The sequence below is a fragment of the Protopterus annectens genome, chromosome 1.part2 (assembly GCF_019279795.1).
Source record: "Protopterus annectens isolate FY-2018-M chromosome 1.part2, PAN1.0, whole genome shotgun sequence".
In the NCBI taxonomy this organism is placed as follows: Eukaryota; Metazoa; Chordata; order Ceratodontiformes; family Protopteridae; genus Protopterus; species Protopterus annectens.
The window spans coordinates 450,454,592-450,476,095 of record NC_056727.1 but is presented as its reverse complement, the minus strand read 5'-3'; the positions used below and the strand labels follow the sequence as shown (position 1 = coordinate 450,476,095).

Below are 21,504 nucleotides of genomic sequence, written 5' to 3'. Positions count from 1 at the left end.
TCGCTTCTTCCATGATGTCAGGTCGTCAGGGGTATAAAACATGCAGCAGACACCATTACATCAGTTTTTCTTGCCCCAGATGTCAGGAGCCCCCTAAATAGGAAGCACTTACATGGTGTGGAAAGTACAGTTTTGTACCTACCATAAATGTAGATGTTCGAGTGTATACACTGCTGCAGTCATCACACTTGGTTTATCCTGCCGTCAGGTGGTCCTGCAGTCGGCCCGAGTTCCAAAGTCTTGGTCCGGCGTCAGTTGCTGTCGCTTCTTCCCTGACGTCAGTGCGCCAGGGGTATATAAGATGCAGCCGTCGCCATTTTCTTCAGTTTTTCTTGCCACAGATGTCAGGTGCCCCCAGAAATGTAGGCAATGTAAATTGCTAATAAAACATACATAAGAAAAGCAACCAAATACTTTATGTTACCAGCAAATACTTCCCATAGGTAGCAAAGGGTAGAATACCAGGGTAAGTAACAGCAAGTAAGAGGGGAAGGAGGGAGGGTAACCTGGACTGCAGCAGTGTATACACTTGAACATCTACATTTATGGTAGGTACAAAACTGTACTATGTTCATCGTGTTACACTGCTGCAGTCATCACACTTGGGTAGAATTCCAAAGCAGAGGTAGGGTGGCTGGTTCTATAAGGCATTAGGGGTGGCTATAAGGCCCTGCAGAACTGCAGTGGCAAAGCCAGCTCTGGATTTAGAGTAAAGAGGCAGATGGTAATGCTTGGTGAAGGTATGTACAGAACTCCAAGTTGCTGCTTCCAAAATATCCTTGGTAGGTACTCCTCTGATGTAGGCAGTTGAAGTGGCTGTTGCCCTGGTGGAATGAGACCTAATGTTGTTAGGTGCAGTTTTCCCATGATGTGTACAGCAGAAACATATGCAATGGCCTATCCATTTTGAAATGGTCTGTTTTGAAATGGCTTTTCCCTGTGTTCCTACAGCATATGATACAAACAATTGCTCAGTTTTTCTGAAAGCTTTAGTTTTGTCCAAGTAGAAACGTAACTGCATGTGTATGTCCAAGGAATGCAGTAGTCTCTCCCCTTTATTCTGTGGATTTGGATAAAAAGTTGGCAAGTGAATAGTTTGGTTTAGATCCACGCTTGATACCACCTTTGGCATAAAAGTAGGGTTTGTTCTTAAAGACACCCCGTCTTAGTGGAATATGATGAAAGGTTCCACTGCCATTAGTGCCTGTAATTCTGAAATTCTTCGATCTGAGGTTATTGCTAGGAGCAGAGCAGTTTTCCAAGAGACATATTTTAAGTCTGCTGAGTTAGCTGGCTCAAAAGGAGGTAAAGTTAATTTCTCCAAGAAAAAGTTGAGGTCCCAAGTTGGAGTTGGTGCTCTATGGGGCGGTCTTATGTTTTTAGCCCCTCTGAGGTACTGTTTTACCAAAGGATGTGGAAAAAATTGGTGGTTCTGTGTTGTAATTAGCAGAGATGGCAGAGGCATGGATCTTAATGGATGAAAAGGAGAGGCCCTTGCCCAGCATCTCAGTCAAGTATTGTAGTATCTGAGGAATATTTGGGACAAGAGGGTCAAGGTTGTGAACGTGGTTCCAGGCACAGAATCTCTTCCATTTATCCGAATAGGCTTTCCTGGTACTAAGCCTTCTGGCCTCCAGAATGACATCCATAACAGCTTTGGAGAGAGGCATTGTTTGCCTGACTAAGGAATTTGCCATGCAGCCAGGTTTAAAGTCTTGAGCTGGCCGTGCAGGATCTGATTGTTTTGCTGAGTCAGAAGTTGTGAGACTTGAGGCAAAATCCATGGTGGTCCTTGTGCTAAGTTCTTTAAGATTGGGTACCAGTGCTGCCATGGCCAGTCTGGGACAATCAGGATCATCTTTGGCCTTTCTTGTCTGGCTTTTATGAGTACCTTTGAAAGAAGTGGCAGTGGTGGGAAAGCGTATACTTGTAGGTTTTTCCAGCTGAATGAGAGGGCATCAACTTTCCATGCTTGTGGGTGGTAAGTCCTTGTGCAGAATTTCTGTAGTCGGCAATTCATTGGGGATGCGAACAGATCTATGCCCGGGCTTCACCATTTCTGTGTTATCATCCTGAACATTTGTGGATTTAATTTCCACTCGTGCGGATCCATGATATTTCTGCTTAAGTCGTCTGCCAGTGTGTTTTTCTCTCCTGGCAGGAATTGTGCTTGCAGATGAACTTGATAGGCTATAGTTGTGTTCCACAAGGTCATGGCTTGTCTGCAGAGGGGATATGAATGAGTGCCCCCTTGCTTGTTTATGTACCACATAACTGTGGTGTTGTCTGTCCTTAGAAAAAGTTGTCCTGGATGCAGAAGGTCCTTGAAAGCTATAAGGGCATTTTATACAGCTAGCATCTCTTTTTGATTGATGTGAAGATGCCTTTGTTCTGCATTCCACTTACCCTGAATACATTTTCCTGACATGTGTGCTCCCCAGGTGTAATCCGAAGAATCTGTTGTCAATGTTTGCCTGGCTGTGGGTTGAGTGAAAGGCTGTCCCTTGTTGAGGTGATAGGCTTGAGCCCACCATCGAAACTCCTGTTGAAGGCAAGGAGTGGTATTACTGTTTCCAAACTGCGACAGTGTTGAGACCAGACACTCTTTAGGTACCATTGTAGTTTCCTCATATGCAGTTTTGCATATGGAATTAGTAGTATGCAAGATGCCATGTAACCCAAGGCCTGCAAAATTTTTCTTGCAGGGAGTTGAGTCTTTGTTGCCATTAATTGGAAATATTGAGTCAGTTGTCCTTGCTTGTCTGGCATGAGATAAGCCATCTGGGCCGTTGTATTTAAGCTGGCACCCTGGAATATTATCTCTTGTGAGGGCACTAGTTTTGATTTTTTTTCGTTTACTGTGTACCCTAGGCAGACTTTTTACAAATACCAGATGCTTTACAAGAATGTCTTTGCTCTCTGCTTGAATTAGGCAGTCGTCCAAATATGGGTAAATTTGAATTCCTTTTTGTCTGCAAAATGCAATTAATGGTGCGAGGCATTTTGTAAAGACCCTGGGTGCAGTAGATAAGCCGAAGGGCAGTGCAGAGAATTGGTAGTGCATTGAACCTGCTAAGAATCTGAGGTATCTTCTGCAACTTTGTCTGATAGGGACATGCAGGTATGCCTCCTTGAGGTCCAATGTTACGAGCCAAGCTTTCTTGCCCAGCATGGGAAGAAGCTGCTGTAGTGTCAACATTTTGAATTTTGGAACATCCAGGTATGTATTTAGAGAAGAAAGATCCAGAATGGGCCTTCAGACTTTGTCCTTTCTGGGAACCAGAAAGAGTCTTGAGTAAAATCCTTGTCCTTGCTCCTGTATTGGTACCTCTTGAATAGCTCTCATGTCCATGAGTGCTGTAATTTGCCTTTGAGCCTCTGCCCATTGATTTGGTGGCAGATTTGGCATTCCTTTTAACCTTGGCAGAGTGTGAAAGTGGAACCTGTAACCTTAAGACACAATATTGAGAACCCATTTGTCTTTGGTGATTAATTGCCAATTGTGACTGAAAAGTGTCAGTTTTCCCCCCAAGGGGGCTGCCAAGAGAGAGATGTTTGGCAGCTGTAGTGGGAAGTCATTGGGTCTGCTTTTTATAAGGTTGAGGCCTGTCATCCCCTTCTTTCTTGGTTGAAGAACCCCATTGTCGAGGCCTGTAAGTACCTTGTGGTTGACCTCTGCCTCTTGGACATCTGTATATGGCCCTTTGAGATCTGTCTGAAACTGGAAAGGACCAATTCTTTGTTGGCCAATTTCTGCTAAATCGAGGAGGCTGAACCTGTAAGAAATCCTTCACCGTTTGCATAGATTTTGCTTTATCCTCCATTTTCTTTAATACCTCTTCTGCCTTAACTCCAAATAAAACATCCTGCTGCAAGGGTGCATCCAATAACTTTGCTTTAACATGATCTGGTAAGGTCTGTTCTTTTAACCAAGCATGCCTTCTAATGACGGACCCTGTAACTGCTGCTCTACAGGAGGCCTCTAAGGAATCAAAACCAAATTGCAAAGTATGTTTTCCCACTTGTTCAGCAGAGGCTTCGTCGTCAATTTTGGGCCTCGGATGCCTGTCCTTGTCTTTGCGCTTTTTGTGTATTCCGGTTGTCGGTTGTTCCGACGGCATGGTGTAATTGAATTTTCTGCCAAAATAATGTCGGGCAAAATCAAACCGACGTTTAATGTGCTTGTTAAACCTAGCACAAAACCAACAACCAGTGATGTCGTGGTCTGGGCCTAGGCATGGGATACAATAGGAATGGAAATCCTTATGAGGTATTTGCTTCCCACAAGAAATACAATTATTAACTTTTACTGACATCGGTCTGAGGCAAGAAAAGTTTCCCCAACGGGGTACTTAGCTTTGTAGAAGACTTCGGCTCTGGATTCGGAATGAAAATCTCAGGAGTTGGCCGACCGGCACTTGCGAACTGCTTTTGCATTGGGCACCGCGCGGCAAGAAAGACTGAAGAAAATGGCATCAGCTGCATCTTATATACCCCTGGAACACTGACGTCAGGGAAGAAGCGACAGCAACCGACGCCGGACCAAGACTTTGGAACTCAGGCCGACTGCGGGACCACCTGACGGCAGGATAACCCAAGTGTGATGACTGCAGCAGTGTAACACGATGAACATCACCCCCAGCAATAAGCAAATATCAATAATATAAGGTATGCCAAACAAAAAGGATAGATAGAAGTAAAGAAAAGTCAGGGGGCTGGAGGGAGGGTAACCAGAATACACTCGAACATCTACATTTATGGTAAGTGTACACAACTGTACTATGTTCTTCAGGTTTCACTGTTGCAGTCATCACATTTGGGTTTATTCCCAAAGCTGAGGATGGGTGGAGGCAGTCAAGAAGCATTAGGGCTGGCAAATGCTGTGGCAAATCCAGCTCTAGATTTAGAAAAGATAGAAAAGACAGGTAAGTGGTAATGCTTGGTGAAAGTGTGTACAGAGCTCCAGGTTGCAGCTTCCAGGATGTCCCTGGTAGGGACTCCCCTGAGAAAGGTTGTAGAGGTAGATGTAGCCCTAGTGGAATGTGTTCTGATCCCCTGTAGGGTAGGTTTCCCATGGAGTTTGTAGCAGAAATGGATGGATGCAGTGTGCGATCCATTTAGAAATGGTTTGCTTTGAAATAGCCTTGCCCTCTGCCCCTACAGCAAAGCTGACTAGCAGCTGGTCAGTTTTCCTGAAAGGCTTAGTTCTGTCCAGATACAACCTAAGCTGCCTGTGTACGTCCAGGGAGTGCAGGAGTTGGCAAATGAATGGATTGGTTTAGAGCCACACTATATACCACCTTAGGCATAAATGATGGGTTAGTCCTGAGGGAAACCCTGTCCGCATGGAAGATAATGAAGGGTTCCACGGCCATAAGGGCCTGCATTTCAGACACTCTTCTTGCTGAAGTGATGGTTAGAAGTAAAGCTGTTTTCCATGAGAGGAACATTAACTCTGCTGTAGCAGCAGGTTCAAAGGAAGGAAGCCTGAGCTTTTCCAATACAAAGTTAAGGTCCCAGGCTGGAATGGGAGTTCTCCTGGGGGGGGGTCTTAAATTTTTGGCTCCACTCAGGAACTGTTTGACCAGAGGATGAGAGAAGAGGTGTGGCTCAGCATTATAATGAGCTGAGATGGCAGAGGCATGAATCTTAATAGAAGAGAAGGACAGGCCTTTGTGGAGCATTTCTGTTAAGTAATCTAGTATATGAGGTAAGCTGGGCACAGCTGTGTCCATTTCCTGAGACTGGCTCCAAGAACAGTATCTTTTCCATTTTTCTGAATAGGATTTTCTAGTACTAGGCCTCCTTGCCTCAAGGATTACATCCAGCACCTGTTTACTGAGGGTTGTTGGTGATGAGCTCAAGGGAAGATCCAGGCTGCTAGGTTCAGGGTCTGTAGCTGATGATGCAAAATCTGCCCCCCCTGCTGGGACAGCAGGGAAAGGGTCTGAGGCAGGTGCCATGGTGGCACTACTGTCATACTGCGCAAAAGAGGGTACCAGTGCTGGCGTGGCCAGTCTGGTGCAATCAGGATAATCCTTTGCTTGTCCTGTTTGATCTTTAGTAGAACCTTTGAGAGGAGAGGCTGAGGAGAAAAGGCATAGATTAAGAGGTTTTCCCATGTAAAGGACAGGGCATCCACTTTCATGCTTGGCTGTGGGGAGTTCTGGAGCAATACTTGCTCAATTGATAGTTCTGAGGGAAAGCAAAGAGGTCCACCTCTGGTGTCCCCCCACCTGTGCCTCAGAAGTTTAAATATGTTGGGTTCCAGTTTCCACTCATGTGGGTCCATTAGATTTCTGCTTAAGTCGTCTGCCAGTGAATTCAGTTTGCCTGGCAGGAATTGAGCTTGCAGGTGCACTTGGTTGCTCAAGGCTGTGTTCCACAGAGCCATGGCTAATCTGCAGAGTGGGTAGGAATGGGTTCCCCCCTGCTTGTTTATGTACCACATAACTGTGGTGTTGTCTGTCTTTACCAATAGTTGTCCTGGAAGAATAAGGCCTTTGAAGGCTGTCAGAGCATTCTGTACAGCTAACATTTCTTTTGACTGATATGCAGGTGCATCTGCTTTGGGTTCCATTTGCCTTGAATGCATTGTCTTGCCATGTGCGACCCCCCCCCCTGCACTGTCTGATAAGTCTGTTGTTAGGGTTTGGGCAGCAAGGGGTTGAGTGAAAGGCCTTGTTGTGGTAGCAGGCCTCTGCCCACCAAAGGAACTCTGTCCTTAGGCAAGGAATAACAGGAATCATTGTTTCCAGGTCCTGAGAATGTTGAAACCAGAGACTTTTTAAGTACCATTGAAGTTTCCTCATATGCAGTCTTGCATATGGAATTAGTAGAATGCAAGAGGCCATGAACCCTAGGGCTTGCAGTATTTTTCTTGTAGATAGCTGGGTTTTGGTGGCCAGTAGATTGAAGTAGTTTGTCAAATAAATTTGTTTTTCTGGAGTGAGGAATGCCATCTGGGAAGTTGTGTTTAAGCTTGCTCCCAGGAATACAATCAGTTGGCTGGGTACCAGATGTGATTTCTTTTCGTTGATGGTGTACCCCAGTGAAGTTAGAAGTCTCTTTACAAATGTCAGGTGCTGTAGTAGCAATTCCTGTCCGCCTGAATCAGGCAATCGTCCAAGTATGGGTAAATTTGAATTCTTCTCTGCCTGCAATATGCAATGGCTGGAGCTAGGCATTTTGTGAATACTCTGGGCACAGTAGATAAGCCAAAGGGAAGTGCAGAGAACTGATAGTGCATACAGCCTGCTCTGAAACTTAGATATTTCCTGCACGATTCCCTTATGGGAATGTGCAGATAAGTTTCTTTTAGGTCCAGGGTGGCTAGCCAGTTCCCCTTCACAATCCTGAATTACTGAATGCTCGAAATTCAGTAACTCAAGACTGTAAAGTCGAAAATGCAGAAGCGAGAATCTGCATAAGCGTGAATTCAAATATCTCGAATTTGCGCTGATGCATGTCAGCTACGGGATGGGACGTGTGTGAGTTGGGATGTTTTACAGAAGTGAAGTTAAGTGAGTGTATGTGTGTGTTTTGTAAGTTGTGCGTGTGGTTTAGGGTAGGGAGGTGGGAGTATGAGTGTGAGTGTTGGATATGTCTATGTATGTGTGATGTGTTTGTGCGTGTGCGAGGCAATTTAAAATGTCTGTGTGGTGTTTTTTTTTTTTTTTTTTGTGTATTAGTGCGATCTCGGAGTTAGAATATATAAGTAGGGGGGGTGTGGGGGGTGCAGGGGGGCTTGTCCCCCCTGCGTACATGTAGTGTAGGGCTTGCAGTTTATGTTATGTGGGTTGTATGCTGTGCATGTTGTGTGGTGTATGTGTTCTGTATGTTCGGGGTTTTTTGTTTTCGTGCTTGTGGGTTTTGGGATTTTTGTTGGTTTGACTTTATAATTTCGAGTTACTGACTTTTGAGCATTCAGTAATTCGATATTATGAAGGGGAACCGGCTAGCCAGGAGTCCTTGGTAAGCATAGGAAGCAGCTGTTGGAGAGTAAGCATTTTGAATCTTGGAACCACCAGAAAGGTGTTGAGAATAGACCGATCCAGGATTGGGCGCCAAGAGTTTTCTTTTCTGGATACCAGAAACAGTCTGGAGTAAAAACCTTGTCCCCTTTGCTCTGCTGGGACAGGTTGAATAGCCTTGACACTGAGGAGAGAAAGTACTTGCTATTGGGCCTCTGCCCATTGGTTTGGGGGGAGGTCTGGCCATCCGCTTGGGGTTGGCAGTGAGTGGAAGTGGAATATGTATCCCTGGGAAACACTGTTTAAGACCCATCTGTCCCGGGTAATGTACTCCCAGTTTTTTGCATGCAGGGCAAGTCTTCCTCCTAAAGGTGCAAGTACTTGAAGAAGGCTTGGAAGAGTTAAGGATACATCATTGTGAGATTTTACCATAGGATGGTGACTTACTACTCCCTGTTTTAGAGGTGGGAGCACTCCATTGCTTAGATTCGTGCATACCCTGAGACTGTAGTCTTGGTGGTCTGCTGCCCCTGGATTTGGACTGAGAAGGTCTGGAAGGGACGGGAAAAGACCAGTTTTTTGAACACCAATGCCTAGTGAATCTAGGTGGCTGTACCTGTAGTAAATCTTTAACAGTTTGCATAGATTTAGCTTTTTCCTCCATCCTTTTCAGGAGGACTTCTGCTTTATTGCAAAAAAGATGTTGTTGGCGTAATGGTGCATCTAGTAATTTTGCTTTGACATGGTCTGGCAAAGTTTGTTCCTTAAGCCAAGCATGCCTTCTAAGAACAGACCCAATGACAGCAGCCCTGCAAGATGCTTCAAAGGCATCAAAACCACATTGTAAAGTATGTTTTCCAGCTTGGTTAGCAGAATGTATTAACTCTTGTAAATCCTTATGTTCTCCACCATCAGGAATCAACATCAATTTCTGATTAATTAGTTCCATAATATGTTGCTGATACTTTAACATATGAAACTGACAATTTAAAGCCCTGATGGCAAGAGTAGCAGAGATATACACCTTCTTCCCCATCTGTCTAAAGCCCTAGAGTCCCTGTCTGAAGGGGGGTTTTGGCTGTTGTAGCCTTAATGCCATCAGGACCCTGGGAAATGGTCTCCGGATCCGCATTAGGATTTTTAAAGAGAAAATTATGGGAGTCAGGTACTCTGTAGTACCTGTCAGGTTTCCTGGGAGCTGGGGGCAAAGTATCAGGGGTAAGGCTGGATTCCAAGTAGACCTCATATATAATTTCCAGAACAGGAGGTACAGCTAGAGGCCTGTGCTAAGGCAAGTTTAAAAATTCCCTGAGTCTCTTTTTGGACTGTGAGTAGTCCTGGCACTCTTAGCGGAAATGTTCTCTAAGCGTATGCAGGGTTTCACCAAAGGAAAAATCTTCTGGTGGGGAAGCAGAGGGAATGGAATCCTCTGTATCAGAATCCTCATAGGTAGATAAGGGTATGTCCTGGTAATCAGAAGGATCAGAGTCAACAGACTCAAGATCTGAAGAATCAGAAGTAAAATCAGTTCTTGGTCTTTTTGAGGGGGAAGGCTGGCTTCCCCTAATTAAAGTAATAAGATCTTCAGCCATTCTAAGCATTTGTTTCTGAGGCATGTGGGCGAACGTCAACGAAAGAAGCAAAATCAACGCTGAAAATACCACTCGCCTTCAATACAGCAAAGATAAGATGAAAAACAGCCTGGATTAAATCAGCACATAAAACTTTTAATAAAATCAATAAAGGTTGAGCGCTTTCACTCGCATCACACGAGCTTCATCAGAACAAATACAAATTCTGGTCATTCCACTTAAATATCAAAAGTTGGCGCCAAAAAATAAAATCAATTCTTAAAGCTGTATCACATAACATTAAGTAGATATACTAAAACAGTTAACAACTTCTATCCTATATAAATACTATAAATATAGCAATTTAATAAGTAAAAATTCAATAAATCTAATGGTTGAGTGTGTGAGAAATACAATATAAACAATCACACTTAATTTCTCAACAATAGAACAGGTTTTACAGAGACAAAATCATTGATACCTGGTGCAGTCATAGCATCAGTAAATAGCTGCCACCAGTATTCCCTATAAGCCAGTTGGTTCTTAAAATTTCCACCCCTAGGGTCGATTGCAATGACATCCAGAATGGCAAATTTAAAATAATGCTCCACACCTTCCTTGTTAATATGCCTGTATAATGCATTAGTCATGTCCTTTGTTTTAATACTATAATTGTGAGCATATATTCTCTTTTTGAATTGTCTCTGTGTTCTCCCTATATAGTAGGCAGGACAGATCATACACTTGGCCATATATATCAGCATATTTGTTCTACAGTTTCCTTTTTTGAACATAACAGTAGTCTTATTAATGTTATCCAGAATCAAACTACTTACTTCCAGGATATCCTTACATTGGCTGCAAGCCCCACATTTCCTAGTATGAAAATCTGTAGATGTATTAGTCCTAACTCTATTTTCAAAATAGAATTTCAAACTCTTGCCCATTTTATGGACAAAATAAGGTCTTGCACCTAAAATGTCAATAATATCCTGTTCAGAAAAACATAAATCCCAATACTTAGTCATAATGTTCTTAATATCTTTTGTATATGGACCAAATTCTAAAATACATGCCCTATTGAACTTGGTATTGTCTATGTTGTTCAAATCTTTAATGTTAGTCTCTGCGTCATTATTGCTGTTTATTCCCATATGGGCCTGAGAATGTACTTTAGTCGTCGGTTTCCTAAGCGTAGTGCGAACTCTGGGCCTGAGAAATACAGAATTTTTGGTTTGAAATGAAGTCGTCCATTTAATATAAAAATTGGAAGGCTTGAATACACCCTCAGAAGCCGGTGCCTGCACAGTGGCTCCGGACCCATCCAAGGTAGAGACATCCGCAGGTCCCATAGTCGAAGAAGCCTCTTGCGGCATACCGGACTCCGAATGGGTCTCAGTAGAGGCCTGCGAATCTGCAGAAGCGGGTATCAGGGGCTGCGAAGGCAGCTCACTGAGTACCTGCCTATGCGGTCTGTTTCTGTCTTTATCCTTATGTTTTTTTGGTGGATCGGTAGTCGGATGGCTTATCGAAGCCATTTTGGAATACGGAGACAGACAGCGAAAGAATTTAGCGACAAAGATATCCCGACGATGAACAGTTCGGGCGTTAAACAAAGCACAAAACCGACAGTGACGAACATCGTGGTCTGGGCCTAAACAGATGACGCAGTAAGAATGAAAATCTCTGTGAGGTATTTGTTTTCCACAGGCAAGACAATTGTTAACTTTTTCTGACATCAGTTAGAGCAAGAAAAAAGGATCCCCAATGGGGTACTTATCTTATAGAAGACTTCAGGTCTGAAACTCAAAAAACGAAAATTTCAGGAGGTGGCCGACCGGCACTTGCAAACTGCTTCTGCTTTGGACACACTGCACGGTAAGAAAAGCTGATGTAATGGCGTCAGCTACGTGTTTTATACCCCTGATGACCTGACGTCATGGAATTAGCGACGGCATCTAATGCAGAAGTCCCAAGACTCTGGTATTCAGGCCGACTGAGGGCTACCTGTAGGCAGGTAACCCAAATGTGATGACTGCAACAGTGAAACACGAAGAACATCTGAAGTTTAGCACCACTGTAACTCTCCTCTCCATTCTTCTGCCACAAAAATAAAGACTGTAACCAATAAATAAATATTTAAAATGTAATTAGACACTGCATGGAAAATGTTCCAAAGGATCCAGTTACTAACTTCAAAGGAAAATAAATTACCCAGCACGTAAGACTTATTCCCTACTTAAAGGACAACTGTGCATTCTAATGTACTGTCACACCTTTAAGCTATTTGTAAAACTCCAGGCAAAATAGATTTAAAAAAACTAGCAAATACTTGGCTATTTCTTGGATACTGAGCCAAGAGACGTTAAAGAACAAGGGCTAAATCTGAATGTAATGAATATTGAAAAAAACTGAAAAGAAAGAAATACTATCCCTGCTTTCACTTCCAGGACAAAAAATCACAATGGGTGGTGGTCATTTACAGCATAAAGAATGCATCTACCTCTCTTCTGGGCTTCCAGGATGTTAAATATGGAAGTTAAGAGACCTCAAAAGAAAGAGAAGCTATGCCCTGAAAGATACCTAGTCCTTGTGAAGCACCAAATAAGGTTTTTCACATATAAGCTACACTAATAACTGAAATGCAAAATAAACACTGCTTATATATTTTTCATTGTCTTTTACATACACAAACTTGAAGCTCCAAAATGTAGTAAGTAGTGATAAAGGCTAGAAGGAAGAGCGTCTTTCAGAATATAAGTTTCAGATCCACTGTACTATTCAGTCCAAAAGCAAGATGACAGAACAAGCCCTAACGTTCAAGTTCTACTGAGGAGAGGACTTCTTCAATTTTTATTGGAGGTGTGAGATGAAGAATCCATTCTAGAATGTGCAGTTGTTGGTGCTCAGCCAGTATTCTGCCCTCTGTGACACCATGGAAAGCTGACAGGTCTGAAGCACAAACTTTGAAGACTCCTTTTCCTGATCTCTGCCTTGGAAGAGGTATGAGGGAAATGAAGATGCCTGCAAGCCTATAGTTTTATCTGTCATACTTTGGTTCTACTGTTTCCACCATTAAATTCGTACCTGTAAAATGTTAGAAGTGATTCGGAATAAAACTAAATGATCAACTTAAAATAAGACCATTGTGCAGAGAAAATATGTAGAATATGTCACTTTCTTAAAATCTTTAGGCTGGAAAGAAGTTTGATATTAGATTCTGAAGGTTTTAAACAAATACTTCATTTTCAGGAAACTAGGCTGTGGTAATACCTACTACTTCATAACTGGGTGGGACAGCACTTGAAACTCCAGAGCTGTTACTGACAAGTCTTCCCTCTTAGGTCAAGTCCTGGCAAATGATAAAGGCATTCTCTCTGTAGTTAATCTGTACAAAAAGAGATGAACTCTACAGCTTCATTGCTTTCAATTTCCTCAATAAACTCCTGGACAGAAGTAATGCATGCAGACAATAATGAGAACTTGGCCTCTAAAACTCACAAGACTAAAAATAATTTTTGCTCCAAAAATAGAAAGTTTGCACTCATTAAAACTTGGTATAAATGGAATGCTCAAAAACCAATGGAAGATGACGAAAGCTTACTTCATCATCACACTGCCATTGCTCACAATCACTGGCAGACTACTTCCATGCACTATGAGGATGTGACAAGGAAGTTCCTTGGTGCAACAAAACCAGAAGGCTAATGGTTGGAGTCCCAAGGAAAACCATCTAGCCTGAGCCAAAGGTTTCTTTTTCTATTATTTCTTGTCCACCTAAACAATCATAACTTAGTCTGTCTCACCATGAGCTTGACTTACAAATCTTTTATTAATATGTGGCATGACTGATGCTTACTATGGATCTGTGTAATTTAGCAGAATGCCATTTGGTTGAATATCGAAACACTGAAACCAACTGGCTGAAAACGCAATTGATGGAAAACTTATTTTGTCACGTTACAATTAGAAAACACCATTCAGTGGAATCTATAAACAAAAAACTTTGGAAAACACCCTGTGACCTTATATGGAGACTTTGCCCCACACCTATCTAACATTACTATGCTAACAACATAGTCACACAACTGTATAGAAAAGACAAAGAACCTCACACAATGAATTACTGCCAGCAACTAAACAGAAACCACACCAGCACTTTAAATTTATGATCTTTTCTTCTAATTGTACGCAATTCAACAAAGCAAATTTTCAGTGGAATGAGTTTTTGACCATTTGGTTTCAGTGTTTTGGGTTTCGGACAAATGTCTTTAAAACAAATAAAGGGATATCATAGTTCTTACGATTATATCAGAATACTGTAGTCGAGTAAAAAGCGAAGCTAATGTTCTGTCATTTTAATCAAAGACAGTGCATTGAAGGCCATAATAAAAGTGCTGATATAGTATGTACTGTTAATAACCAAATATAAAACATTCATGTACCAATGCCTTACGTTTTGCAACCTAAACTGCATAGTATGTCAGTTCCAGACATCTCTAAGTTCATATTTAGTTCTCTGTATACTGTTCTCTGCATCAGAACAGACAGGGTCAAGTTAAATTTTCAATACTAAAGGCAGAACTTTATATTGTTTTGGCAGAAATGCTGTCTGCTACAGCCTAGATGTACACTCACCAGTAATCTATATAAAGTGCAATATTTAATCTCCTTATAATTCCTCAGAAACAAAACACTTCATCCAAGCTGCTTAACAGATTACTGTAGGACTTTAACTTGATTCTGAATGACAGTTAAAATTTGGAAAATACACAGGTTGTGCCACTATCATACTTTAAACTTCTGTAGAGTAAAATGTAAAAAAATTATATAAAACTAAGCCTTTAAACGTGGTTTGCATTCCTTTTTCTCAACGTTCATCACATGCAAGTCACTGTAGAGAAATTTATCTTTTACATTAACTATGCAAGCTGCATAAGCTAATAAAGTTTAAACTATTTCATGTTAAAATAAAATGATTTGCAATATGTAATATCACCAACTACCATACTAAAATGCTATGTAACACTTACCATAACCTTCTGCTATAAAATACATTATATAATTAAGTTAACATATACTAGGTTCATAGGTTCATAGGTTCATACTAGGCTATCTGCCCGAGGGCATTTATAAGCCTAGCCCATAGTTTTATAGCTTAAGCCACCCCTTTTGTATGGGGAACTATACCCATTATTTTGCTGTGCCTCTGTCTAGCAGTGACACTGAGGTAATCCCTGGAGTATATCTGCGATCTCCCATCCATTGGTCAAGACTTCTCTTGAACAAGGCCAGCGAGGTGCTCTGCCTCACATATACCGGGATTTTGTTCCACAGCATAGGGAGTCTTTGGGTGATGAATCTATCCCTCCAGCACGTCCTATTTATAGCCGTGTCGAGGTTTAAGTCTCCCGCCCTTGTGGCTCTGACGGATCTAGATTTTTTGAGGTGAAAAATATTCATCAACTCTGGGTTTGACATGGCCTTGTATGTCAGGCAAAGGTCACCTCTGAGCAAGCGGTAAGCGACTGAATAGAGCTGGAGTTCTTTCAGTCGGGCAGCATAGGACAGATTTTTGAGACCCTTTATCCTTTTGGTGAGGAACTTTTGTGGCCTCTCCAGCTGCTGCAAGTGTCGGGTCAGATACATTCCGAATGGGGCATTGTACTCAATCATTGGTCTGATGAGTGATGAGTATAGGGAGACTATGACCTCCCTTGATCTAGATGTGAATCCCTTCATGATGAGGTGGGCAATGTAGAAGGTCTTCCTAACTACTTTAGCTACATGGGTGTCGAATGACAGGCTACTGTCAACCTGGGTCCCCAGGTCCCTGATAACTTCTTCTGTGCTCAGAGGATTACCACCTATATGGTAGCTAGGGGTAACCTTGTTTTTCCCGAAGGGTATGACTATGCATTTTTTGGCATTTAACTTTAGGCCATGGCTCTGGCACCAGTCATCCATTTCTGTGAGACCCTTCTGAAGGATATCTGTGTCAGATGTGTTTTCGACCACGGCCCAGTTTGCAGTCATCTGCAAACTTTGTCAGCCATAACCCTCCTGTGTTTGCTTGTACTTCGGAAAAGTAGATGCCAAACAAGAGTGGGCCCAGGACTGAGCCCTGTGGGACACCACTTGTGACAGGCTTTGAGTCTGACATGGCGCCAGCAACTCTGACCCTGTGGGTTCTGTCACTCAGCCAGTTTGCAACCCATCTTGTGATGTATGGGTTAACATTTAAGATGATGAGTTTTTCAATGATAACCGAGTGGGGTATTGTATCGAAGGCCTTCGCCAGATCGAGGTAGGCTGTATGGACTGCCTTTCCCTCATCAATGGCTTTGGTGACTGTTTTGAAAAAGTCAACCAAGTTTAAAAGGCATGATCTGCCTTTGACAAAGCCAAACTGGGTTGGATCCAAAGTCTGCAAGTTCCCTATGTCTTTATTTATGAGATCCATTATGATCCTCTCCATAGCTTTGCAGATAAGGCTTGTCAAGCTAATGGGCCGGTAATTTCCAGGGTCTGTGGAGGCACCGCCTTTGTGAAGTGGGACCACAGTCGCAGTGTGCCACTCCCTGGGTGCGTATCCAGAGGTGAGACTATGATTAAACAGCTGTCCTAGCTGTGGGTTTAATTCCTCGTTGAGTTCGTGGAGCACACAGCCTGGGACACCATCAGGTCCCATGGATGCTGTGTTTTTTGCTTTGGAGAGAGCAGTTCTCACTTGGGCGTTTGAGATGTTTGGGGGGCTGCAACCATTTGGTATAGATATCTCTCCTTTTGGGGGGGAGAAGTTTGCACTGAACCTGTCAGCCAGTATGTTGGCAATGTCTGTAGGATCAGTAATCTTCACATCATTTTGAACTAGTTCTGAGCATATCTGGGAGTTTCCTCCCAGGTTTCTAACATAGCTAAAGAAGGCCTTATGATTGTCCTTTGAGTCTTTAGCTATTTTTCTCTCAAAATTTGCTTTGGATGATTTTATGAGAGCTCTTAGTTTTTACTTATAGTGATCAAGGGTGTCTTACCTTTTAAGGATTTTGCTCTATCTTGTAGTAGCTTCCTCCTTTTGTTGTAGAGTTTGTTTATGGCTGAGGTCCACCAGACTGGACGCTTGCCCTTGGTACAAAGAGTCTTTGTTTTGCTTGGGATTGCCTTATCCATGCAGTGCTGCAGGTGCTGGTAGAAGGCATTTGTAAGTGATTCAGCGGCTTGAGTACTGTTATCCGCCAGCTCGGGGGCCTTAAAGGAGACCACACTAGTCTTTAGAAGTGTGAAGTCGGCTTTCGAGAAGTTTTTACTGTGGTCTTTTTATTTCAGGTGGGGGGGGCATGAGGACCTCCAGCAAGATTAGTTTGTGATCTGAGCTCACCAGTGAGGGTATACTCCGGTGTTGAACATTGTGCTCCCATGTTCGTGATGATGAGATCAAGTATGTTTTCTCCTCTTGTGGGGATGGTGACTAGTTGTTCCATGGCATTTGAGTTTATGAATTCCAGGAACTTTTGGGCTAGGTGTTTGGGCTTGAGTAGTGTTCCCAGTCTATATTAGGGTAATTGAAGTCACCTAGTATGATGGTGTTTGGAGATACATTTATCCCCTCCAGTGTTTTCAGGAAAGCCATATGAGGTTCCTGAGTTTGTGAGGGTGGCCTGTAACATGCTACAATTTGCAGAGCAGTCTTGCCTATGGTTAATTGCACCTGGATGGTCTCCGATGCATCGTGCGTTGCCACCAGTCTTGAGGTGTGGGTGTCCTTGATGAATATGGATACCCCCCCTCCTTTCTTGGTATTGTCCGGATTTTGGGGCCGGAACGCATGGTATGAGGTAAAACCTGTTAGTGCTGGGGTGCTCTCAGGAGCCTTGAACCAGGTCTCTGTCACAGCACAGACATCGATGTTCTCCATACTGAGAAGGGCCTCGAGTGCGTGCATTTTGAGATTTAGACTTCTAGCATTGAGCAGCATTACCCTTAGTTTTTTTCCTTTTTTGTGTTCTAGGGTGGTAGGTTTAGAATTTGAGCCTCTCCTAAAAAAGGCACTATGGGGGTGGCAAGAGCCTTTGCCAATATCCGGAATCCCAGGGGTGATAGGTGCAAGCCGTCCCTTGCGAAGCAGCGTGGCTTGACCAGCATGTCATCCCAGGCAGACAGACATTGGGTCCCCTTTGAATGACACCAGAGTTTAAGCCAATTGTTAAAGCTGATCATCTTATCTCTGTATTGTGGCATCATTCTTGGTGAAGGTAGGATACTGCTCAAGGTCAGGGTCATACCTGCCTGGGCTACATAATCAGAGAGCTCCTCAATGTCTCTTTTCATGTAGTCCAAGGAGGTACATCTCAGGTCGTTTACACCAGCGTGGACAATGACTGAGTCGTATTTGTACCTGCTGTTGAGAGACCTGAGTGCTTGCGTTATGTGGCGGATTCTAGCGCCCAACAGGCAGCTTACTGTAACTAACTATATGACTGGTCATCATCTAAGATTATGATTGCCAATTTCATTTAGTTTTTAGAGACTGCAATGTGTACATATAGTTTAACAATTTATTTCACATTATTTCTGACTGCATTAGATCTACAGCTTACCCTACAAACTGAGCAATAACAACTGAAAGTTCTGGAAAATCAGCAATTAAACTGAGTAATTTCACCTTTTAAAATGCAGAGATTTCTCATCTGTGGGATTCTTAACATTTTCAAATAAACAGATTTGACTTCATGATATAAGAAGGTATATCAGAAGATATAAACTGAGAACATTTGTCATTTTAATACAAGTTTACCTAAACCTTCTGATAGTTTTTAACTGAAAAATGAGAGATCTTTATGCCCTTGTTTTCCTGCTTTAAGGGACTTCTTTGTCACCCATCCATAGTTTATGGAAGTAGTTTTTATAAGCATGTTACTTATAACCCTAATTACTTTACTATTTTATCACGGTCACAGTACTGTTTTCAAATTAATCATAATCATTATTATTATTCTCAAAATACCAGTATCCAAATGCCATCCTCATCACCTTTTAAAATATATATAATTTTTTACAGTGTCTAAATACAGCACCTCAACAAAATAACACTATTAACACTGCATTTTTTTTACCAAATTGTTCAACTTTGATTTGCCAAAAAGGATGAAAAAATCATTTTGCCTTACCTGGCTGCCACCATGTTCAGTATTTATATATCGTGGCATTGGGAACCGATTCTGCAAGATTTCCTGAGAATCATCAACTGGAGCTTGCAGCAACTGCTTGAAATTCTCATATTCAGGTAAATCTTGGTACCCGGCTTTTTGCCATGCAGCAATGGTCTGCAAAAGCACAGTACAAATAGATATTAAGTTATCAGAACAAAACTATCAACATTTATCACTAACACTTTTCTGATAAAACAATACCAATCTAGTTCCTTGATAAGAAAGGACACGTGTCGTATCTACTGACAATCAGACACAAAATGAATGTTTGCTAAAGACCTTGTATGCATTCATATAAATCTGCAAATATATACATGTGTATGTGTCCCTGTGTGTGTGTGTGCACGCGCCTCTGTGTCAGTAATGTGTGTGTGTGTGTGTTTGTGTGTGTGTGTGTGTGTATATATATATATATATATATATATATATATATATATATATATATATATATATATTTGGGTCTAGGACATTTGACCTAAAGCACATTTCGCCTAAACTCAAATGACTGAAAGCACAATTCACCTAAACATCAATTCACCTAAACACATTTCATCTAAAGTTGTAGATGGCCTTGTCCCCACTGTAGTGTGACCCTGGAGTTAGTATATATAATAGGGGGGGCACCGCCCCCCACAATGGGGGGGGTGAGGGGTGTAGCCCCTTACATATTTTAAGCAGATATTATATTTGGAAAAGAGTAATATATTGCAATTGCAAGTATCCATGTATATAGTTCAAAATATTTAACATATGTGGGGGGGCTACGCCCCTCACCCCCCCCCCCCCACTATATATACTAACTCCAGGGTCGCACTACACTGCGGACAAGGCCATCTACAACTTTAGGTGAAATGCATTTAGGTGAATTGTGTTTGAGATGAATTGTGCTTTCAGTGAAAAGTGCACACTAATTTGAGTTTAGGTGAAATGGGCTTTAGGTCAAATGTCCTAGACCCATAAATATATATATATATATATATATATATATATATATATATATATACATACATAACATACACAGTGGAAATAAAAAGTGTACACACCCCTGTTAAACTGCCAGATTTTTGTGATATAAAAAATTAGACCACAATAAATCATTTCAAAACATTTCCCACCTTTAATGTGACCTATAACCTCTACAATTCAATTGAAAAACAAACAAATCTGTTAGGGGAAAAAATATAAAAAATACAAAATGTACAATAAGCTGGTTGCATAAGTGTGCACACACTTAAACTAATACTTTGTTGAAGCAACTTTTGATTTAATTACAGAATTCAGTCTTCTTGGGTACACACCTGCCATCAATTAAAGAGACTCTGATTAACCCCAAATAAAGGTCAGCTGTCCATGTAGAATTTTCCTGACATTTACTCAGTTGCCTGCTACAGCGAAAAAGCCATGGTTCGCAGAGAGCTTACAAAGCATCAAAGGTATCTCATTGTTGAAAGTATCAGTCAGGAGAAGGGTACAAAAGAAATTCCACAGCATTGGATATACCATGGAACACGGTCATCAAAAAGTGCAGAAAATATGGGACAACAGTGATGTTGCAAAGAACTAGACGTCCCTCCAAAATTGATGAAAAGACAAGACGAAAACTGGTCAGGGAGGCTGCCAAGAGACCTACAGCAACACTGAAGGAGCTGCAGGAATTTCTGGCAAGTACTGGTTGTGTACTAAATGTGACAACAAGTTCATAGGTTGGTACAAGACTATCAGCCCTAGGGCCTATACAAGCCTAGCCATAACAAATCCCTGGCTATTTCTTCCCACAATATTTACTTCCCTGGACCCCTGTCTAGCAGGGTGACCGATGTGATCCCCGGAGTAAATTTCATATCTCCCATCCAGTTGTCAAGGTTCCAATTGAAGAGGGCCAAGGAGGCATTCTGCTTGACATGTATGGGCAGTCTATTCCAGAGTATAGGGAGTCTCTGGATCAGAAACCTATCCCTCCAGCATGTTTTGTTCTTTGTGATCACAAGGTTTAGGTCCCTGGAGCACGTGGTTCTGATGGTTTGGGATTTCTTTAAGTGTAGCATGTCCAACAGCTCTGGGTTTGACATGGCCTTGTATGTTAAGTATTGATCGCCTCTGAGTAGATGATATGCAAAAGAGTACAGGTGGAGTTTTTTTAGTCGGCCAGCATACAACATCTGCTTTAGGCCTGTGATTCTTTTAGTGAGGTGTTTCTGCGGCCTTTCCAGTTGTTGCAGATGTCTTGTGAGGTACATACCAAATGAGGCGCTGTACTCTATGATGGGTCTAATGAGGGATGAGTACAGTGGGACAATGACCTCCTTTTTTCTGGATGAAAAGTCCTTAATGATGAGGTGTGCCACATAGAAGGATTTCCTGACTGTTGTAGCAATGTGGTTATCAAAGGTGAGACCACTGTCCACCTGTGTTCCTAAGTCTCTTATTACACTTTCGGTGTTTAGTGTACTGCCACCTATGTGGTAATTCATGGGCACATGTTTTTTCCCCAAAGGGGATAACTATACATTTCTTGGCACTGAGCTTCAACCCGTGGCTCTGGCACCAAGCATCTGTTTCTGTAAGGCCCTTTTGTAGAATATCCACATCATTTGGGGATTCAATAATGGCTCCCAGTTTCCAGTCATCTGCAAACTTTGTTAACCAGAGTCCCTTAGTGTTGGCCTGTACTTCATAGAAGTAGATTGCAAACAAGAGCGGTCCCAGGACTGAACCCTGAGGTACTCCACTTGTCATTTGTCTGGAGATGGA

At 42.2% G+C, this 21,504-nt stretch overlaps 1 protein-coding gene across 2 annotated transcripts in view; it reads right to left on the bottom strand.

Moving 5' to 3' along the window:
• SEC23B (SEC23 homolog B, COPII coat complex component) overlaps nucleotides 1-21,504 on the bottom strand; it is an 836,569-nt gene that overhangs the window by 72,903 nt on the left and 742,162 nt on the right. For both annotated transcript variants that reach the window (XM_044056987.1, XM_044056989.1), the window contains one exon: nucleotides 18,712-18,867. In XM_044056987.1, the coding sequence (XP_043912922.1) occupies nucleotides 18,712-18,867 (156 nt within the window). The remainder of the gene's footprint in view (nucleotides 1-18,711; nucleotides 18,868-21,504) is intronic.